Source organism: Sapajus apella, unplaced genomic scaffold, assembly GCF_009761245.1.
Source record: "Sapajus apella isolate SASKATOON/1434 unplaced genomic scaffold, GSC_monkey_1.0 scaffold64, whole genome shotgun sequence".
NCBI classification, from domain to species: Eukaryota; Metazoa; Chordata; class Mammalia; order Primates; family Cebidae; genus Sapajus; species Sapajus apella.
Genome location: NW_022437004.1, coordinates 5519954 through 5542279, shown reverse-complemented (window position 1 = coordinate 5542279; position 22326 = coordinate 5519954). Strand labels below are relative to the sequence as shown.

At 38.6% G+C, this 22326-nt stretch overlaps 2 protein-coding genes across 4 annotated transcripts in view; one reads left to right on the top strand and one right to left on the bottom strand.

Annotated features, from left to right (window-relative positions):
- GLMN (glomulin, FKBP associated protein) overlaps positions 1-8798 on the top strand; it is a 75398-nt gene extending 66600 nt beyond the window's left edge. For all 3 annotated transcript variants that reach the window (XM_032247889.1, XM_032247890.1, XM_032247891.1), the window contains exons 17-19: positions 6912-7023; positions 7774-7856; positions 8562-8798. In XM_032247889.1, coding sequence (XP_032103780.1) covers positions 6912-7023; positions 7774-7856; positions 8562-8678 — 312 coding nt within the window. In that variant the 3' untranslated portion in view covers positions 8679-8798. The remainder of the gene's footprint in view (positions 1-6911; positions 7024-7773; positions 7857-8561) is intronic.
- Positions 8799-13947: 5149 nt separating this feature from the next.
- On the bottom strand, positions 13948-17605 carry CUNH1orf146 (chromosome unknown C1orf146 homolog). Its single transcript, XM_032247964.1, has 5 exons — positions 17593-17605; positions 17399-17518; positions 15304-15472; positions 14832-14910; positions 13948-14156 (listed from the first exon to the last, which is right to left on the bottom strand). Exons 1-5 carry the CDS (start codon positions 17603-17605, stop codon positions 14022-14024), a joined length of 516 nt encoding a protein of 171 aa, XP_032103855.1. The 3' UTR covers positions 13948-14021.
- Positions 17606-22326: the final 4721 nt, after the last annotated feature.

The following is a 22326-nucleotide window of genomic DNA, read 5'->3' as shown; positions in this document are numbered from 1 at the left end:
TTTCAGAAGATTTTGGGCTGAGATGATGGGGTCTTCTAGATAAACAGTCATGTCATCTGCAAATAGAGACAATTTGACTTCCTCCTTTCCTATTTGAATACCCTTTATTTCTTTTTCTTGCCTGATTGCTCTGGCTAGAACTTCCAGTACTATATTGAATAGGATTGGTGAGAGAGGGCATCCTTGTCTAATGCCAGATTTCAAAGGGAATGCCTCCAGTTTTTGCCCATTCAGTATGATATTGGCTGTTGGTTTGTCATAAGTAGCTTTTATTATTTTGAGATATGTTCCATCAATACCTAGTTTATTGAGAGTTTTTCGCATACAGGGCTGTTGAATTTTGTCAAAGGCCTTCTCTGCATCTATTGAGATAATCATGTCGTTTTTGTCTTTGGTTCTGTTTATGTGGTGAATTATGTTTATAGACTTGCATATGTTGAACCAGCCTTGCATCCCCAGGATGACTACTACCTGATCATGGTGAATAAGCTTTTTGATATGCTGTTGCAATCTGTTTGCCAGTAATTTATTGAAGATTTTTGCATCTATGTTCATCATGGATATTGGCCTGAAGTTTTTTTTTCCTGCTGAGTCTCTGCCAGGTTTTGGTATCAGGATGATGTTGGTCTCGTAAAATGATTTGGGAAGAATTCCCTCTTTTTGTATTGTTTGGAAGTTTCAGAAGGAATGGTACTAGCTCCTCTTTCTATGTCTGGGAGAATTCAGCTATGAACCCATCTGGACCTGGGCTTTTTTTGGGTGGTAGGCTCTTAATTGCTGCCTCAACTTCCCACCTTGTTATTGGTCTATTTAGGGTTTCAGCTTCTTCCTGGTTTAGGCTTCGGTGGATGCAATTGTCCAGGAATTTATCCATTTCTTCCAGGTTTACTAGTTTATGTGCATAGAGTTGTTTTTAATAATCTCTGATGATGGTGTGAATTTCTGTGGAATCTGTGGTGATATCCCCTTTATCGTTTTTTATTGCATGTATTTGATTATTCTCGTTTCTTTTTTATTAATCTTGCTAGTGGTCTATTTTGTTGATCTTTTCAAAAAATCAGCTCCTGGATTTATTAATTTTTTGAAGGGTTTTTTGTGTCTCTATCTCCTTCAGTTCTGCTCTGATCTTAGCTATTTCCTGTCTTCGGCTAGGTTTTGAGTTTTTTTGATCTTGCTCTTCTAGCTCTTTCAATTTTGACAATAGAGTGTCAATTTTAGATCTCTCCTTGCTTCTCATGTGGGCATTTATTGCTGTATATTTTCCTCTAGACACTACTTTAAATGTGTCCCAGAGATTCTGGTATGTTGTGTCTTCATTCTCGTTGGTTTTGAAGAACATCTTTATTTCTGCCTTCATTTCATTGTTTATCCAGTCAACATTCAGGAGCCAGTTAAGTTTCCATGAAGCTGTGCGGTTCTGAGTTAGTTTCTCAATTCTGAGTTCTAACTTGATTGCACTGTGGTCTGAGAGACTGTTTATGATTTTCGTTCTTTTGTATTTGTTAAGGAGTGATTTACTTCCAATTATGTGGTCAATTTTAGAGTAGGTTTGATGTGGTGCTGAGAAGAATGTATATTCTGTGGATTTGGGGTGGAGAGTTCTGTAAATGTCTATTAGGTTTGCTTGGTCCAGGTCTCAGTTCAAGTCCTGGATATCCTTTTTAATTTTCTGTTTCGTTGATCTGTCTAATATTGACAGTGGTGTGTTAAAGTCTCCCACTATTATTGTGTGGGAGTCTAAGTCTCTTTGTAAGTCATTAAGAACTTGCCTTATGTATCTGGGTGGTCCTGTATTGGGTGCGTATATATTTAGGATCGTTAGCTCTTCTTGTTGCATTGATCCTTTTACCATTATGTAATATCCTTCTTTGTCTCTTTTGATCTTTGTTGCTTTAAAGTCCATTTTATCAGAGACGAGAATTGCAACTCCTGCTTTTTTTTGCTCTCCATTTGCTTGGTAAATCTTCCTCCATCCCTTTATTTTGATCCTTTGTGTATCCTTGCATGTGAGATGGGTTTCCTGGATACAGCACATCGATGAATTTTGGCTTTTTATCCAATTTGCCAGTCTGTGTCTTTTTATTGGGGCATTTAGCCCATTTACATTTAGGGTTAATATTGTTACATGTGAATTGGATCCTGCCATTTTGATGCTAGCTGGCTGTTTTGCCCTTTAGTTGATGCAGTTTCTTTATTGTGTTGATGCTGTTTACCATTTGGTATGTTTTTGGAGTGGCTGGTACTGGTTGTTCCTTTCTGTTTAGTGCCTCTTTCAGGAGCTCTTGTAACGCAGGCCTGGTGGTGATGAAATCTCTGAGTACTTGTTTGTTCACAAAGGATTTTATTTTTCCTTCACTTATGAAGCTTAGTTTGGCTGGATGTGAAATTCTGGGTTGAAAGTTCTTTTCTTTAAGCATGTTGAATATTGGCCCTCACTCTCTTCTGGCTTGTAGAGTTTCTGCCGAGAGATCTGCTTGAGTCTGATAGGCTTCCCTTTGTGGGTAACCCAACCTTTCTCTCTGGCTGCCCTTAGCATTTTCTCCTTCATTTCAACCCTGGTGAATCTGACGGTTATGTACCTTGGGGTTGCTCTTCTTGAGGAATATCTTTGTGGTGTTCCTATATTTCCTGGACTTGAATATGGGCCTGCCTTGCTAGGTTGGGGAAGTTTTCCTGGATAATATCCTGAAGAGTATTTTCCAGCTTGGATTCATTCTCTTCATCACATTCAGGTATAACTATCAAACATAGATTAGGTCTTTTCACATAGTCCCATATTTCTTGGAGATTTTGTTCATTCCTTTTTAACCTTTTTTTCTCTAATCTTGCCTTCTCATTTTATTTCATTGAGTTCATCTTCAACCTCATATCTTTTCTTCTGCTTGGTCAATTTGGCTGTTGAAAGTTGTGTATGCTTCACGAAGTTCTCGTGTTGTGTTTTTTAGCTCCATCAATACACTTATATTCCTAAGTTGTTTATTCTCGTTAGTATTTCATCAAATCTTGTTTCAAGGTTCTTAGTTTCTTTGCATTGAGTTAGAACATGTTCTTTTAGCTCCAAGAAGTTTCTTTTTACCCATTTTCTGAAGCCTGATTCTGTCAATTCATCACACTAATTCTCCATCCAGCCTTGTTCCTTTGCTGGTGAGGAGTTGTGACCCCTTGTAGGAGGAGAGGTATTCTAGTTTCGGGTGTTTTCATCCTTTTTGTGCTGGTTTCTTCCCATCTTTGTGGATTTATCCACCTATCGTCTTTGTAGTTGTTGACTTTCAGATTGGGTCTGAATTGATGTCCCATTTGTTGATGATGAAGTTATTTCTGTTTCTTAGTTTTCCTTCTAACAACAGTCTGGCCTCTCTGCTGTAGGACTGCTGAGGTTCACTCCAGGCCCTGCTTGCCTGGGGATCACCTGCAGTGGCTGGAGGACAGTAAGGGTTGCTGCCAGTTTCTTCTTCTGCTATCTTTGTCCCAGAAGGATACCCATCAGATGTCAGTCTGAGCTTTCCTTTTTGAGGTGACTGGATATACGGGGGTGAGGGAGCTGCTTGAGGAAGACAGTCTGTCCTTTATAGGAGTTCAAATGTTGAGGTGTGAGCTCCATTGTTCATTCAGAGCTGCTGGGCAGGTACATTTAAGTCTGCTGCAGAACTCATAACTGCCTCCCCTTTTTTTCCCAGGTTCTCTGTCCCGGGGAGTTAGGGCTTTATTTATGAGTTTCTGTTGTGCCGCTGCTGTTTTTCAGGGCTGCCCTGCCCAGTAAGGAGGGAACCTAGTCACTATCTGCCTGCAGAAGCTTTGCTGAGCTGCTGTGGGCTCTGCCCAACTGCCACGTGAACTTCCCTGCAGTCCTGTTTATATGGGTATAGTTAGAACTGCCTCAGCAATGGTAGCCCGCCTCTATAATGGCAGACTGCCTCAGCAATGGCAGACTACCTCTGTAGTGGTAGACTGCCTGGGTAATGGCAGACAACCCTCCCCCCACAGAGCTGGACCATCCCGGGTTGAGCTGTGCTTTCTGTGAAACTCAATCTAGAGCGTTTCCAATTGCTGTTTTTTTGTGGGGGGGGGGAGGGGTGGACCAGCCAAGCCTGATCACCTGGCTCCCTGCCTCAGAGCCTTTTTGTTGTTGTTGTTGTTGTTGTTGTTGTTGTTGAATGGTCGACTGTCTCCCAGGTGTTCCAGTCGCCTTTTGAAAAGGCACCCAGATCTGTGTGATTTCCCTTGCGGCGACCCACTGCGCCGGCTGAAACAGTAGCGCTCAGATTTGTGGCACTTTTTTGCCTGGGAATCTCCTGGCCTGGCCCCCTGTTTCAGTCCCCTTTTTAATCAGATGAATGGGTGACTCTGCCTTCCCAGAGCTCCAATCGCCAGCTAAAACAGCACCTGGACCCATGTATTTTGTACGGAGAACCCAGGCACCAGGGCGCTGGCAAAACAGCCGCGTTGGCCAAAACAGCTGCGCTGGTGACCTGTGTGGTTCCTCCACCTGGGAATATCCTGGTCTGTGGGTAATAAAAATCCATCTGGAAATGCGGCGTCCACTCACCCTCCACGCTTTCACTGGGAGCTGCAATCCTGAGCTGCTCCTAATCGGCCATCTTCAAAAAATTATATTAAGTGATACATTAGGAATGCAAAACATTCCAGTTTTAGATAAGCTGCCTCTTGAATAAAGTAGATTTCAGCCATCTCTAGTATTTTTTTTTTAAAGTAAATATAAAATCTTTCCTTTTGTCAGAGCTAGGTGTTTTCTCTATACTCTTTATGTTTGAATGTGTTTTAGTGGATAAAAGAGAGTCATCCATAACCTACTCTTGAAAGCCATCAGTTGCAGTGGGTTCTGCCTATAAACCCAGAGGTGAATGCAAAGGAAAAAGTATAAAAAAAAAAAAAAAAAAAAAAAAAGTTGGGGGACAGGAAATAGAGAATGGTAAAGAAAAGGCTGGATATTAAAAAAGGAATAAAAGCCTGTTATTTACACCAAAATAGATGGGATGGACCTATATGTCATTATGTTGAAATATGCCAGGCCCAGAAAGACAGTATCACATATTGTCACTTACAGGTGTGAGCTGACAAACTTGATCTCATGGAGACAGAACATAGAATGACTGATACCAGAGGCTTGTGAGCATGAGAGGGGGAAATATGGAGAAGCTGGTAAATGGGCACAAACATAGAGTTAGAAAAAAGACAAGCTGTATTGCTTGATAGCAGAGTAACTATAATTAGCAGCAATATATTGTATATTTCAATGTAGCTAGAAGAGAGGATATGAAATGTTACCAACCCATAGAAATGATGAATACTCAAGGTGATGGATACCCTAAATACTCTGACTTGATTATTATACATTTTATGCATGTAACAAATACATGTACCCCATAAATATGTAAATGTCTTGTATCAGTAAACGAAAAAAATAAAAGGCTGGATAGAGAGAGGTGAAATAGGAGAAATAAGAGCCATCAGTGCACAAAAGAGTAATATGCTTGGTATTCTCTGTGACTACACTGGTTAAGGAAATCCCTGCTGCATATAACCCAAATTTGCCATGAGAGGTTAAGAAAACTTTCCACATTAAAGTTATATAGCTAAAACATCCATTATTTAAAAATCAGGATAAAGAGGGGAAAAAAATAATTAAAATTACACCATTGTTGATATACTATATTCCCTTCTAGCTTCTGTACTAATATATCTGTACTTTTCTTTTTTAAAAAGAAAATGAGATCATACTAAAAGAATCACACTGTTTTGTAACCCTTTTTCCCCATTCATCAATATGTACTGAAAAACAGTATTTTAATGGCTGTATAGTTTTTCCATTATGTTAATGTGTCATAATTTACTATGAATCTCCTGTTGTCAATTATTTTAATTGTGTTTCACTACTTAGACATTTTAAAAACATCTGCAATAGGATCATTATAACATACATCTTTATTTCCCCAAGATAAGTTCAAGTGAAAAGGTATGCATATTTTTTAAGGTTTTAGACCCTCCCTGGAATTTTATTTTTTCTATTCGTATAGGAGAAATGAGAAAAGATGACTGAAATGAAAAGGGTATGTGTGAGATATCATCAATTAATGATTCAACATAGATATGTGTAGATTGTATTTGGAGGAGTACAAGTAACACATTATATACTACTTGGATCAAAATAAGCTCATTACAGAATAGGTTATCAAGTAGTTCATTATTCTAGTTAAGGATGCCTGGGTCCCTGAGTTTCCCTTTTTTACCTAAGACATTTTCCTTTGTAAAGAGTACCTGGATACTTAGTAGTACCCATGGATTTTCTTTTCTCTATTTTTAAAAATAAAGATTTCATGATTTCTCTCCTTTAGTACTGTAAGAGAAAGTGCTCTTGGAATAAAAACCTCTAGAATACATGACAAAAATAACCCTAAGCTGTCCTTAACAGATAAAATCTTCATCTACATTGGTCACCAAGGAGATTCAAATTAGCTGGGTATAGGAAAAGGAAAGCATCCTCTAGAACTAGATCCATGACAAGGATGTCAGTTGAAAGGTCATGTATAGGATGAAGGCATAAATAAGGTAGAGTCATTGTGGGGATAGCTTATAGAGGAAGAGACGTCTGACTGTGAATTTATCCTCAAATGATTTTCTCATAAATAAAACTTAACAAGTTAACAGATCTCAAAACCAAGAGCTATCCAAATGGTGCAGTAATAAGTGTAGTGCCCCAAGTACATTTTTCTTTTAATTGGTATTCACATAACCTAAATGTAGTAATAAATGTATTAATAGTAAAGTCCATTGTGAAAAGCATGTGCCATGTTTCATTCATTTTTGTTTTTCCAGCTTTTAACACATTTAGTAGTAGTAGTAGGCAATCAATCAGTGTGGAACTAAATAACTCATTCTTTTATTCTTAACAGACTGGATTATGGACAGAACTTGGAAATATTGAAAATAATTTCTTAAAGCCACTCCATATAGGACTTAATATGTCAAAAGCACATTATGAAGCAGAAATTAAAAATAGCGAAGGTTGGTAATGTGCAATTTTGTTTTCAGTTAGGTCTAAAAAGTAGTCCAATTTTGGAACTGTCATATTCAAATTTAAAACTCTAAAAAATCTTATATTTGGTTAGAGATCATAAAAGCTAAGCCATTTTATTTATAGTTAAAATTCTTAGCAAATCTATAAGCTAATTTACCTAAAATTGTGTTATTGAAGACCAACCAAATTGAAGCATATTCCATTTTAAAGCTTCAAGTTCTGATTAAGAATCTATATTACAACTACTTCTGTTTGGGTACCATTCCTTTGGTATTGTTGGGTCCACCCTCCATCTCACCCTCAAGTAAATCCATACAAATTATGAAAAGAATCTTAGATCCAGAATTATTTAAGTCAACAATTCCATAATAATCGTGATCTCTTCCATATATCTGTGGTGGTGCTTTTATAGGCATTACCAGAAATTCTTTTAGTATAATTCTTTTAGTACAATCCTGATTATATACTAAAGAAAATACTTTCATGAATCCTATACATGCCAAAATAATAATATTTATCCAAAGAGGCATTAATTTACATGTTGTTGAATTTTGATATTTCATTCTATTTGCTTACAGCCTCAGTATACCTTGAGCTGTTAAACAATGGACTGAATAATTTACACAAAATAACTGACACATTTTAAGTTAGTGAATGATGAAAATAGCTTATATATTTGTTATTGAAATCTGAGAGTTGTTTTCAGTGTGATAAATGATTTTTTTTTTCTCTTACAGAGGCCCAAAAATCTAAAGATCTTTGTTCTATAACTGTAGGTGGAGAAGAGATCCCTAATATGCCTCCTGAAATGCAGCTTAAGGTGATCTGAAATTTTCTTTTCTTTCCTTTTTATTCTTTAGAGACAGGATCTTGCTGTCTTGCCCAAGCTGGAGTGCAGTGGCATGATTGTGGCTCACTACAGCCTCAGTTCCCTGGGCTCAAGTGATTCTCCCACTTCAGACTCCCAATTAGCCAGGACTACAGGTGCACACTACCATGCCTGGCTGTTTTGTTGTTGTTGTTTTTGAGACCAAGTCTTGCTCCGTTGCCAGGCTGGAGCACAGTGGCGCAGTCTTGGCTCACTGCAACCTCCACCTCCCGGGTTCAAGTGATCCTTCTGCCTCAGCCTCCTGAGTAGCTGGGACTACAGGCACATGCAACCACACCTGGCTAATTTTTGTATTTTTAGTAGAGACGGGTTTCACCATGTTGGCCAGGATGGTCTTGATTTCTTGACCTTGTGATCCATCCCTTTGCCTCCCAAAGTGCTGCAATTACAGGCGTGAGCCACCGTGGCCACCTGACTAATTTTTAGTAGAGATAGGGTCTCACTATGTTGCTCAGGCTGATCTCAAACTCCTGGCCTCTAGTAATCCTCTCACCTTGGCCTCCCAAAGCACAAGAATTACAGGTGTGAATCACTGCACCTAGCTTTAAGTATTCCTAAGCTACTTCCAGCTGTAATATTTTCTATGTTTTGTTTTGAAAGTAGCATTAATAACATTATTTTTTCTTGGCTTTGCAGGTCCTACATTCAGCTCTTTTCACATTTGATTTGATTGAAAGTGTTCTAGCTCGAGTGGAAGAACTCATTGAAATGAAAACAAAGTCTACCTCTGAAGAAAATATTGAGATAAAGTGAAAGTTCCACTTCCTAAATAAAAACTAATAAAACATAATTTTCCATTACGATTTATTTAATACCTTTAAAAAAATTTTTATGTAAAAATTTACTGCTCAAAAAAAATGTTTTTCTCATTTATCAGTTTCTATAATGATACATTATAGAATAATAATAGTATTTTTTGGTTTTAAAATTATCTAATGGTAAATAATACCCACATATGTCCTAAATACTACTTTTGAAAATCCAATACAAACAACTTTATACCTTCATAAAATGTAGTTGAATTGTCTGTCTATATTCATTACTACAATTTTAACAAGCTTGTAAAAATACTGATACACTTTTCTGCTGCATTTGTATGCTGTGTAACATTTTGGAACTCTTAGCGTCAACCTGGATATCACACAAGTGTAAATGAGTAAAAAGTAGTTTAGAATTCAGTCCAATTGACTTCTTAGCTTCACTCTCTTTTCTGGCTCAGGTGGAGTCTTTTGGGAGCAGAGTCCCATCACCACCTCTCCAGCAGAAGTTATAATAGGAAAACATTTACAATGATGAATTTTAGAAATACTTGCTACCTTATGGAAAAATCTAAAAAATATATATGACTTAAAAAAGCTGAAAGTTCTGTATTTTAATTTCCTACTAAAGATGTGTCCAACTCAGTAGGAAGCTACACCTTAGTTTTATGATATATATATATGTACCAATCCTTTGCTAAACAGTGTTAGACTGGCAAATTCGATAAAGAGTCAAGACCCATTGGTGTGCTGTATTCAGGAGACCCATCTCATGTCCAAAGACACGTAAGCTCAAAATAAAGGGATGGAGGAAGATTTACCAAGCAAATGGAAAGCAAAAAAAAAAAAAAAAAAAAAAAAGGTTGGGGGGTTGCAATCCTAGTCTCTGATAAAACAGACTTTAAACCAACAAAGATCAAAAGATACAAGGGCATTATATAATGGTAAAGGCATCTGTGCACCAAGAGCTAACCTAAATACATATGCGCCCAATACAGGAGCACCCAGATATATAAAGCAAGTTCTTAATGACATACAAAGAGACTTAGACTCCTCCCACACAATAAGAGTGGGAGACTGTAACACCCCACTGCCAATATTAGATTAGCAAGACAGAAAATTAACAAAGATATTCAGGACTTGAACTCAGCTCTGGACCAAGTGAACCTAATAGACATCTACAGAACGCTCCACTCCAAATCAACAGAATATATATTCTCAGTACCACATTGCAGTTATACTAAAATTGACCGTATAATTGGAAGAAAACATTCCTCAGCAAATGCAAAAGAACAAAATGCTGCTATCATAACCAGCAGTCTCTCAGGCCACAGTGCAATAAAATTAGAACTCAGGATTAGGAAACTCACTCAAAACCGCACAACTACATGGAAATTGAACAACCTGCTCCTGAACGACTACTGGATAAATAATGAAATGAAGGCAGAAATAAAGATGTTATTTGAAACCAGTGAGAACGAAGACACAACGTACCAATTTAAAGCAGTGTGTAGATGGAAATTTATAGCACTAAGTGCCCACAAGAGAAGGGAGGAAAGATCTAAAATCACCCCAACATCACAATTAAAAACTAGAGGAGCAAGAACAAACAAATTCAAAAGCTAGTAGAAGACAAAGAAATAACAAAGATCAGAGCAGAACTGAAGGAGATAGGGACAAAGAAAACCCCTTCAAAAAAATCAATGAATCCAGAAGCTGTTTTTTTGAAAAGATCAACAAAATAGACCACTAGCCAGACTAATGAAAAAAAGCCAAATAGATGCAATAAAAAATGATAAAGGGGATATCACCAATCCCACAGAAATATAAACTACCATCAGAGAATACTATAAACAACTCTATGCAAATAAACCAGTAAATCTAGAAGGCATGGATAAATTCCTGAACACTTATACCCTCCCAAGACTAAAGCAGAAAGAAGTCAAATCCCTAAATAGACCAATAACAAAGTCTGAAATTGAGACAGCAATTAATAGTCTACCAACCAAAAAAAGTCCAGGACCAGATGGGTTCACAGCCAAATTCTACCAGAGTTACAAAAAGGAATTGGTACCATTCCTTCTGAAACTATTCTAAACAATAGAAAAAGAGGGACTCCTCCCTAACTCATTTTATGAGACCATCATTCTGATACCAAAACCTGGCAGAGACACAACTGAAAAAGAAAATTTCAAGCCAATATCCATGATGAACATTGATGTGAAAATCCTTAATAAAATACTGGCAGACTGAATCCAACAGCACATCAAAAAGCTTATCCATCATGATCAAGTCAGCTTCATCCCCAGGATGCAAAGCTGGTTCAGCATACACAACTCTATACTGCCCAAAGTAATTTATAGATTCAATGCTATCCCCATCAAGCTACCATTGACTTTCTTCGCAGAATTGGAAAAACCCATCGTAAACTTCATATGGAACCAAAAAGAAAGCCCGCTTAACCAAGCAAAAAAAAAAGACTGGAGGCATCACGCTACCTGACTTCAAACTATACTACAAGGCTACAGTCACCAAAACAGCATGGTACTGATACCAAAACAGAGATATAGACCAATGGAACAGAACAAAGACCTCAGAAATAATGCCACACATCTACAATCATCTGATCTTCAATAAACCTGACAAAAACAAGCCATGGGGAAAGGATTCCCTATTTAATAAATGGTGTTGGGAAAACTGGCTAGCCATAGGCAGAAAGCTGAAACTGGATTCCTTCCTTACATCTTATACAAAAATTAACTCCAGATGGATTAAAGATTTAAACATAAGACCTAATACCATAAAAACCCTAGAATAAAACTTAAGACAATATGATCAGGACATAGGCATGGGCAAGTACTACATGACTAACACACCAAAAGCAATGGCAACAAAAGCCAAAATTCACAAATGGGATCTAAGTATAGTAAAGAGCTTGTGCACAGCAAAAGAAACTATCATGAGAGTGAACAGGCAGCCAGCAGAATGGGAAAAAAACTTTTTGCAATCTACCCATCTGACAAAAGGCTAATATACAGAATCTACAAATAACTTAAATTTACAAGAAAAAAACAACCCCATCAAACAGTGGGTGAAGGATATGAACAGACACTTCTTAAAAGAAGACATTTATGCAGCCAACAAACATGAAAAAAAGCTCATCGGGCCGGGCGCGGTGGCTCAAGCCTGTAATCCCAGCACTTTGGGAGGCCGAGGCGGGTGGATCACGAGGTCAAGAGATCGAGACCATCCTGGTCAACATGGTGAAACCCCGTCTCTACTAAAAATACAAAACATTAGCTGGGCATGGTGGCGCGTGCCTGTAATCCCAGCTATTCAGGAGGCTGAGGCAGGAGAATTGCCTGAACCCAGGGGGCGGAGGTTGCGGTGAGCCGAGATCGCGCCATTGCACTCCAGCCTGGGTAACATGAGTGAAACTCCGTCTCAAAAAAAAAAAAAAAAAAAAGAAAAAAAGCTCATCATCACTGGTCATTAGAGAAATGCAAATCAAAGCCACATTGAGATACCATCTCACACCAGTTAGAATGGTGATCATTAAAATATCAGGAGACAACAGATCCTGGAGAGGATTTGGAGAAATAGGAATGCTTTTACACTGTTGGTGGGAGTGTAAATTAGTTCAACCATTGTTGAAGACAGTGTGTTGATTTCTCAAGGATCTAGAAATAGAAATACCATTTGACCCGGCAATCCTATTGCTGGGTATATACCCAAAGGATTATAAATCATTCTATTATTAGACATACATGCACACATGTTTATTGTGGCACTGTTCACAATAGCAAAGACTTGGAACCAACCCAAATGCCCATCAATGATAGACTGGATAAAGAAAATGTGGCACATATACACCATGGAATAGTATGCAGCCATAAAAAAGGACAAGTTCATGTCCTTTGCAGGGATATGGATAAAGCTGGAAACCATCATTCTCAGCAAACTGACATAAGAACAGAAAACCAAACATCACTCACTCATAAGTGAGTGTTGAGCAATGAGAACACATGGACACAGGGAGGGGAACATCACACAACAGGGCCTGTCAGGGTATAGGAGTATAAGGGTGGAATAACATTAGGAGAAATACTCAATATAGACGATGGGGTGATGGATGCAGCAAACCACCATAGCACGTGTATACCTATGTAACAAACCTGCACATCCTGCACATGTGCCCCAGAACTTAAAAGTATATTAAAAAGTGTTCCTATTTCTCCACATCCTCTCCAGCATCTGTTGTCTCCAGATATTTTAATGATCGCCATTCTAACTGGTGTGAGATGGTATCTCAATGTTGTTTTGATTTGCATTTCTCTGATGACCAGTGATGATGAGCATTTTTTCATATGTTTGTTGGCCTCATGTATGTCTTCTTTTGTAAAGTATCTGTTCATATCCTTTGCCTACTTTTGAATGGGCTTGTTAGTTTTTTTCTTGTAAATCTGTTTTAGTTCTTTGTAAATTCTGGATATCAGCCCTTTGTCAGAGGGGTAAACTGCAAAAATTTTTTCCCATTCTGTTGGTTGTTGATTCAGGAGTGCAAATTAGTTCAACCATTGTGGAAGACAGTGTGGCGATTCCTCAAGGACCTAGAAATAGAAATTCCATTTGACCCAACAATCCCATTACTAGGTATATATCCAAAGGATTATATATCATTCTACTATAAGGACATGTGCACACGAATGTTCATTGCAGCACTGTTTACAATAGCAAAGACCTAGAACCAACCCAAATACCCATTGATGATAGACTGGACAGGGAAAGTGTGGCACATATACACCATGGAATATTATGCAGCCATCAAAAACGATGAGTTTGTGTCCTTTGTAGGGACATGGATGAACCTGGAAACCATCATTCTCAGCAAACTGACAAGAGCAGAAGATCAAACACCGCATGTTCTCACTCATAGGCGGGTGTTGAACAATGAGAATATATGGACACAGGGAGGGGAGCACTACACACGGGGGTCAGTTGGGGGGAAATAGGGAGGGACGGTGGGGGGGTGGGGAGCTGGGGAGAGATAGCAAGGGGAGAGATGCCAGATGTGGGTGATGGGGAGGAAGGCAGCAAGTCACACTGCCACGTGTGTACCTATGCTCTTCACATGTACCCCAAAACCTAAAATGCAATAAAATGGGAAAAAATAAAGTATATTAAAAAAAAAAAAGCAAAACTCCTAAAATCACTTTTAATCGTATGTTATTATTTTAAATTAACATAAATCTCTTTAATATAAATAGATATTTGAATATTATAATTTCACAGGTCTAATTATTTTAACATTCTTTGAGAAGAACATTAAGTTGGTATTCTAGTTTGGGTTAACTGAATCACTACTCAGCTTTATCTTCTGAAGTGTTTTCCAAACAGGACTTTGCTCAATGATGTAAGCTTTAGCTGTTATCATTCTGTAGCAGACACTATCTATGTATGGTTTGGAGGTAGTCTGGAAGAAGACATAAAGATGAAGCATTATTTATAGAAATAAGGTATTTTTACAAGGTCACATTTAAAAATACCTAGTTTTAACTCTTTCAGTAAATCTCTTGATCACCTTTGTGCTAAATACTATATATGAGTTACTAATCAACAGGAAAATACTTGGTTTCTATCCAAGGAATTTCAAACATGCAAGCCAAAAAGTAGAATACTATAAAAATTGCTTTAATGGATATGTTCCAAGTATAAAGGTAAGGAAAACCTGTCTGCCTAGGGGGTTGGAGGTTTCTGGGCACACTTTGCAGAGGATAAAGAGCATGAAAAGAAAGTGGACAACTGGTGGAGAACTTTCCATAAGATAGGATGTTTGCACTCTGACAGTTCATGACTGCAATCTGACCAAGCCTTATACTTTAGAATTTGAAGGAAGATATGTAAACAATAGGGCCAGCCAAATGCTCTTTTGGCCCCAAATGAGTCTTAAATGGTACCGGCCACTGAAAGTAAATTGAGAAGACTTGAAAGGCTTAGTTCAGGCTTGGGAAAAGTTGCATGCTGAACAACAATTCCCTGAGGGGAACAGAAGCAAGATATTTGCCAGTCTTGCTCAAAAGGGTGGCATTTTGAAGTTAAAAACCTTAAAATGTATGTGTGTATATGTCATTTTCCCCAGATGACTCACCTTTGCTATAGTGCACATAAGATTAATAGCATTTACTGTGTTGTGTACTGGAAGTATTCGTAAGTTACAACCCAGGAATCTGAAAAACAGTTCATGTTACACAGATCATATAACTCACTGTGATCTGTTCGCTTAAGAAAGTAGAAAGAAGAGACAAATCTCTATTGTTTGTTATTTGTCTATGCATTTATGCCCTGCCTTACTCCACAGAGAATGTGAGGTGGCTTTATAGCCAGAACTTCACTGACTAAAAAGTCTTCACTTTTGGCTTGGTCTTGCAGGAGAAGGCCATGAAACAACATGAACCCTGTCACCTTGATTCATAGAATAGCTATTTGGCCCATATTTCATTAAATTTGATAGGTTAACATCAGTGTTTATCATCTAGCAAAACAAAACTCACCTAAAAGAATTTAGAACTGAAATAAATGCAATATAAGAAAAATAAGTCTATAATGCTATTCTTCCATACCTCTGCTGAATTCTGAACATCAGTTTCCTTTCTTCAGGCCCATGGAGGGCAGCAGACAGAACCAAAAAACTATTTTGGTGAATGTTAATAAATTTCTCAATTTTGGCTAGAAATATTTCTTCAGTTGACATAAGACATTCCTTAGTATCCATTAATAAAAATGCAACTCCTAGGAAAGGTGAATTGAATATAAAATGTCATTTTGTCATATAGGTCAAATTTAGTTATAAACTCAAAATCAACCATAATAGCTATAAGTATACCATATGTGTCCAAGCCCTAAACTCATAAGGAGTATAAATTATTATAATGGAATTCCTACACAACAAAATGATTTAGGTAGTTCTTTGAAGTGCTCTATATAAAAGAATGACTTGTGCTAAATAAGAGAAAAACTTTTTTGAATCAGTAACTACTTTTTTCCCTAGATGAAGGCATTGTTCACATGAAGATACTGGCTAGTTTTTAATTAAAAGATGAATTCCGTTTAAAATGTTAATGTTTTATGTTTTACTTTTAAAATATGTACCAGTTTATTATAAAGGATATTACAGATGAAGAGATGCATAGGGCTAGGTATGTTGGAAGGGACATAGAGCTTCAATGCCTCCTCTGGGCCTGCCACCCTCATACACCTCCATGTGTTCAGCAACCAAGAAGCTCCTATAATGATTTTTAAAAGCTGGAAATCAGCTAAAGAAAGATAGTCTTAAGCAAGCCTTCAGCTCAGTGTGGTGGCTCATGCCTGTAATACCAGCAGTTTGGGAGGCTAAGGCTGGCAGATCAAGAGGTCAGGAGTTCAAGACCAGCCTGACCAACATGGTGAAACCCCATCTCTACTAAAAATACAAAAATTAGCCAGGCATGGTGGCGTACCTATAATTCCAGCTACTCAGGAGGCTGAGGCAGGAGAACTGCTTGAGCCCGGGAGACAGAGGTTGCAGTGAGCCGAGATCTCACCACTGCACTCTAGCCTGGGTGACAGAGCAAGACTCCATTAAAAAAAAAAAAAAAAAAAAAAAAATACAAGGCTTCAATGATTTCCTGTTGGAGAAACCTTTCTATGAGAACATAAAGAATTATGTAAATAAATACACTCAGCGAGCAGATATCTGGAATCTCTGAAACAGCATCAGGCCCATTAAGAATGGTTCGAAAGGGAAACTTGATTACAGCTCTTCAAACAACGTGGGAGACAGTCTGAGGAAAGTGACTGATTATATACTAATTGAGCGAACTTGGGCAACTTATATAACCTCTCTGAACATATGTTTCCTCATCTGTAACATGGGAGTATATTTTTTGTTAGATTTGTCAGAAGGATTAAATTAGATCATGTATATAAAGTATCCAAGGCAAATATTCACCAAATATTTTATTTCTCCCTGGAGGGTTCTGTATTTAAACAGAATGAGTTTAGATCTATTCTAGAACCATTTTGAAAACTGCTAGAAGGGAAGTCTATTTGCAACCCTCCAGGTAAAATCCTTTACCTCCTCCTTTTTAAAAATCACTTCTTTCATTTCTCAAGCACAGGTGGAGCTTCCCCCTACCATCTCCAAGCCTTCTCTTACCCTAATCTAATTCCTTACTGGACTTTTGTCCATGACTCACAGTTGTATCAGTTATCATTTCAGGAACGTTTATTTGTCCCTGTATGATTCTTTGAGTCAATATTTATATTATATCCAGCAAACTTATACAAATTAATGAAAAACATTCTCCTATGTTGTTTTTTGTATATGAGCTTTGACAAATGTGGCCTCTGTTAATATAAGTAATACTTTAATGTAAGTATAGATTGTTGTGAAAGTGGCTTTTTCTATTTTCATCTCAGTTTCAAAGCAAGCAGTTTTTCCCCCATCCTCTACCACACACCACTAGTTCAGCTTTATTTTAACAATTGTAATCTAAAAAGGAATATATTGGAATTGGCCATATGCTCTGCATTTGTAGTAGTAACAAAGTTTTAAACATTTATCCCTCCCAAAAGATAACACCTTAAGCTTATTATATGGTTACTGAAGCATTAAATCATTAGAATTTATGCCAACATATTTCATAAGAAACAAAGCAGTAAGCAAATATACCATACCAGAAAGAGAAAATATAATTGATCCATTTTCCACTGAATCTGAATATCTAACCTTGTGGCTTCGATTTTCTAGGGCAGTTGCAATTTCATAACTCTTTAAAAAAAATTCAGAAGTACAAACTTAAGACATGCTTATAATTTTATTAAAGCTAAATAAAAAATTAAAAGAAGTTTAATAGCTATTTTATAATTACCATTTAAGGACATGATCATCAAAAGAGATGTGATCTCTATGGAGAAAAACTTTTAAGTTTTCTTTCTATAGAGAAAAAAACTTAAAAGAGCAAAAACATTTAGTTCTACTAAGACACATATAAGTTTGGGGTGAGTTATGTACTACAGTTATGTTACTTAGGAACAGAAATTAAGGACAGAATTAAAAAACTGTATGAGCCAGGACAAATGCAAACTTCTTTTTCTTTTTTAGAGAGAGTTGGGGTCTGCACATCTCTGTGACCAAAATGCTAATGGAAAAAAGAAAAAAAATTAAAAAAAGAGAGCAAGCTGTGGTCTCACTTTGCTGCCCAGGCTGACTTCAGACACCTGAGCTCATGAAATCCTCCCAAAGTAGCTGGGACTATAGGTGCATGCCACCACACCTAGCTGCAAACTTCAATTAAAAAACAAAAACAAAAAAACAACTTGGGTGAGGTGCGGTGGCCCATGCCTGTAATCCCACACTGTGGGAGGCTGAGGTGGGCGGATCATTTGAGCTCAGGAGTTTGAGACCAGCCTGACCAACATGGTAAAACGCCAAAATTAGACGGACATGGCAGTACATGACTATAGTCCCAGCTACTCAGGAGGCTGAGGCAGGAGACTCACTTGAACTCGGGAGATGGAGGTTGCAGCGAGCCGAGATTCTGCCGCTGCACTCCAGCCTGGGGGACAGGGCGAGACTCCACTTCAAAAAACAAATATTCAACTTGAAGGCTGGGCATAGTGGCCAAGGAGACCTTGGAGGCCAAGGCTGGTGGATCACTTGGGTCTAGAAATTCAAGGCCAGCCTGGGCAACATGGCAAAACCACTTCTCTACAAAAAATACAACAATTAGCTGGGCATGGTGGCACATGCCATAGTCCCAGCTACTCATAGGTTGAGGTGGGAGAATTACCTGAGCCTGGAAGGTTGAGGCTACAGTGAGCCATGATTGTACCACTGCACTCCAGCCTGGGTGACAGAGTGAGACTCTGTCTCAAGGATTAACAGTAATAATAATAAACTTAGAGATGGATTCTGACATGCATTAATGTATAACTATGGAAAATAGGTGGTTATTTCTTAAACAGTTGACAGGACCGTGTATGCCAGACATATACAATATTATACAGAAGGCAACCAATTTGACAGTTCATCAGTTTACATTAGTTACTTTAGTATACTTTTAATATGTTTTAAGCCTGAGGTGAGTCAGAAAACATGTAAGAAAACAGCTATAGGACTTTTAGCTTTAATACTAACCATTTCAAATATCACCTCATTTCCTATTCCAGCCAAGCAATTAAATCATATTACCCACAATACTAAAATCTAGGTTTTTCCTGATATGTTAACACTTAAACTTGGCCAGGCACAGTGGCTCATATCTATAATCCTAGCACTGTGGGAGGATGAGGTGACAGAATCGGCTTGAGCCCAGGAGTATGAGACCAAGCCGATGTAGTGAGACCTTGTTTCTACTACATTCCTGATGCCCTAAGTAAGTGGTTGCCACGTAGCAAGACAACATAGCAAGACCTTGTTTCTACTAAAAATTAAAAATAAAAATATATAAAACTCAAACTTACTAGTTTCCAGATAGATAATAATTCCTTAGGTAGATTACTTTTATTTTCTATTTGCCTCAGAATATATATATATTTTTAAGCACACAGGCTGAAATTATGTATTAAATACATGCTTCCTTTCTTTTCTAAAGGGTATTTTGTGTCACTTAGACAGATCCTGACCTACAGTTTATGGCTCTTTGCTTCTGCTGTTTTAAAATTATATGATGCTTCTAGCAATGGCAGATTAAGTAATTTAGGCCAACCCATCTGCTGAAGGCAACTAGAAAAGCTGGACAATCTTTTAAAATCTGGTTGAATACAATAGAGAGATAACAGGATAGTAAAAAATTATAAGGCCAAGATCTATACAGAAATCCAAATATATGAGCCAGCATTTAGGTCATTCTTTTCCCTGAGGGCATCTGCCAGTTCAGAAAGAGGCAGAAGAAAGGCTGAACAGATCTTTTGACAAAAATAGAACAGCTCTCAGAGGGACTATAGCCCAGCTTCAAACCATTTCAATCCTTGAAATTGTATTAAGGTGATAACCGAATTACTAGTGCTCCCAAGCACCTTGCAGAAGCACTCCCTAGAGCAACTTTTCTCAATCAGGTCTCCTCATCTGAATTATGGAACAAAGAAAATGATCTGAGTGACTATGTTCTCACAGCTAGATGTACATGAGACAATTTAATTCAACATTCTAGATGTACAGGATACAACTTAATTCATCATATACAAGAGATGCCTTAGGAGTTGGGTTGCCAGATTTAGCAAATAAAAATACAGAACACTCAGTAAGTGTGAATGAACGACAAACAATGCAATTTTCAATATAAGTGTGTCCCATGCAATATTTGGGACATAATTATAGTAAAGTCACTATTTATCTGAAATTCAAAACTTTTTTTTTTTTTTTTGAGACAGCATCTCACTGTGTCACCCAGGCTGGAGTACAATGGCATGATCTTGGCCCACTGCAACCTCTGTCTCCTGGGTTCAAGTGATTCTCCTGCCTCAGCCTCCCAAGTAGCTGGGATTACAGGCATGTACTACAACGCCCAGCTAATTTTTGTACCCTTAGTAGAGACAGAGTTTCACCATGTTGGCCAGGCTGGTCTCAAACTCCTGACCTCAAGCGATCCACCCACCTCCGCCTCCCAAAGTGCTGGGATTATAGGTGTAAGCCACCGCACCCAGCCTGAAATTCAAACTTGACTGTACTGTATTTTATCTGGCAACCACTTAGGGCATCTTACTTAGGGTACTTACTTAGGGCATCGGGAATTTAATTTTCTTATAGAATTAAAATCTCTCAAGGGGAATACAGCACTATTTTAGGCTTCAAATTATTTTTACAATTTTTCAAATACAAATTCCAACATAAAATAAAAAATAATCAGACATACAAAGGGACACAATTCCACGAAAGAAAACGATCAGAAACAATAGAGAACAGAAACAGGCCCACAGGGGATTCATGTAGTGAAGCTATCAAATACACACCTCAAAACAACCTGTTTACTATGATCAAGGAGATAAAAGCTAGCTTGAGAACTCTGGCAAAGAACAAGAAGATAGGTTTAAAAATGGAAAAACATGAGTTTAAAAAGCTCCCTAAAATTTGATTGAAACAGGGCCAGGTGCAGTGCCTCATGCCTATAATCCCAGCACTTTGGAAGGCCAAGGTAATGGATCACTTGAGCTCAGGAGTTCAAGACTAGCCTGGGCAACACAGTGAGACCTTGTCTATATAAAAAACAAACAAATAAATAATACAATTTAAAAATTGAGTCAAATCTTTAAAATAAAAAGCAGTGTATTAAGCAGACAAGTGAAGGAAGAAGACAAATGTGAGAAGAGCATGGACAGAAAGAATAACATAGGTAGATTGTTGGCAAGATGACCAAATAGGAACAGCTCCAGTGCACAGCTCCCAGAAAGAGCAACACAGAAGGCGGGTGATCTTCACATTTCCAACTGAGGTATCTGGTTCATCTCACTAGGACTGGTTGGACAGTGGGTGCAGCCCAAGGAGGGCGAGCCAAAGCAGGGTGGGGTGTCTCTTCACTTGGGAAGCACAAGAGGGCAGTAAACTCCATCTCCTAGCCAAGGAAAGCCATTAGGGACTGTTCCCAGCACTCCAGGCCAGATATTGTGCTTGTCCCATGGTCTTCATAACCCGCAGACCAGGAGATTCCCTTTGGTGCCTGCAACACCAGAAACCCAGGTTTCCAGCACAAAACTGGGCGGCTGTTTGGGAAGACACCCAGCTAGCCACAGTCCTTTTTTTTTCATACCCCAGTGGCACCTGGAACACCAGCAAGACAGAACCATTCACTTCCCTGAAAAAGGGGGCTAAAGCCAGAGAACCAAGTAATCGGGCTGGGCAGGTCCCACCACCACAAAGACCAGCAAGCTAAGATCCACTGGCTTGAAATTCTCACAGTCACCACAGCAGTCTGAACTCAACCTGGGAAGTTCAAGCTTGGTGTAGGAAGGGGTGTCTGCCATTGCTGAGGCTCGAGTAGGTTTTAACCTCGCCTCTGTAAACAAAGTCACCAGGAAATCTGAACAGGGTGGAGTCCATGGTAGCTCAGCAAGGCAACTGCAGGCAGACTGTGTCACTAGAATCACTCCCTAATGGGCAGGCCATCTCTGAAAAAAGCAGCAGCCCATCAGGAACTTCCAAATAAGGGTGCAAACTTCCTGGAACAGAGCACCTGGGAAAAGGGGCAGTTATGGGTACAACTACAGCAGACTAAAATGTCCCAGCCTGGCAGCTCTGAAGAGAGCAGCAGATTTCCCAGCACAGCATTTGAGCTCTGATAAGGAATAAACTGTATCCACAATTAGCTCCCTGACCCCCATATATCATGTCTGGGAGATACCTCCCAGGGCTGACAGACATCTCATACAGGAGAACTTCTGGCTGGCATCTGGTGGTTACCCTTCTGGGTCAAAGCCACCAGAGGAAGGAACAGGAGCAATCTTGGTTCCTCTGCAGCCCCACTGGTTCCCAGGCCAGCAGGGTCTGGAGTGGACCTCCAGCAAACTCCAGCAGACCTGTAGCAGAGGGGCCTGACTGTTAGAAGGAAAACTAACAAACAGAAAGAAAGAGTTTCAACATCAACAGAAAGGATGTCCACTCAGAGACC

Bases quoted from the DNA above. Each gene is read 5' to 3' on its own strand.
- CUNH1orf146 (XM_032247964.1), bottom strand. The intron at 14,911-15,303 runs GTATGGAAGAAT...ACTGTTTTTCAG, and splicing joins ATGTTCAGAATTCAGCAGAG to ATTCCTGGGTTGTAACTTAC. The intron at 14,157-14,831 runs GTGAGTCATCTG...GTCTTCTTCCAG, and splicing joins TTATGTGCACTATAGCAAAG to ACTACCTCCAAACCATACAT.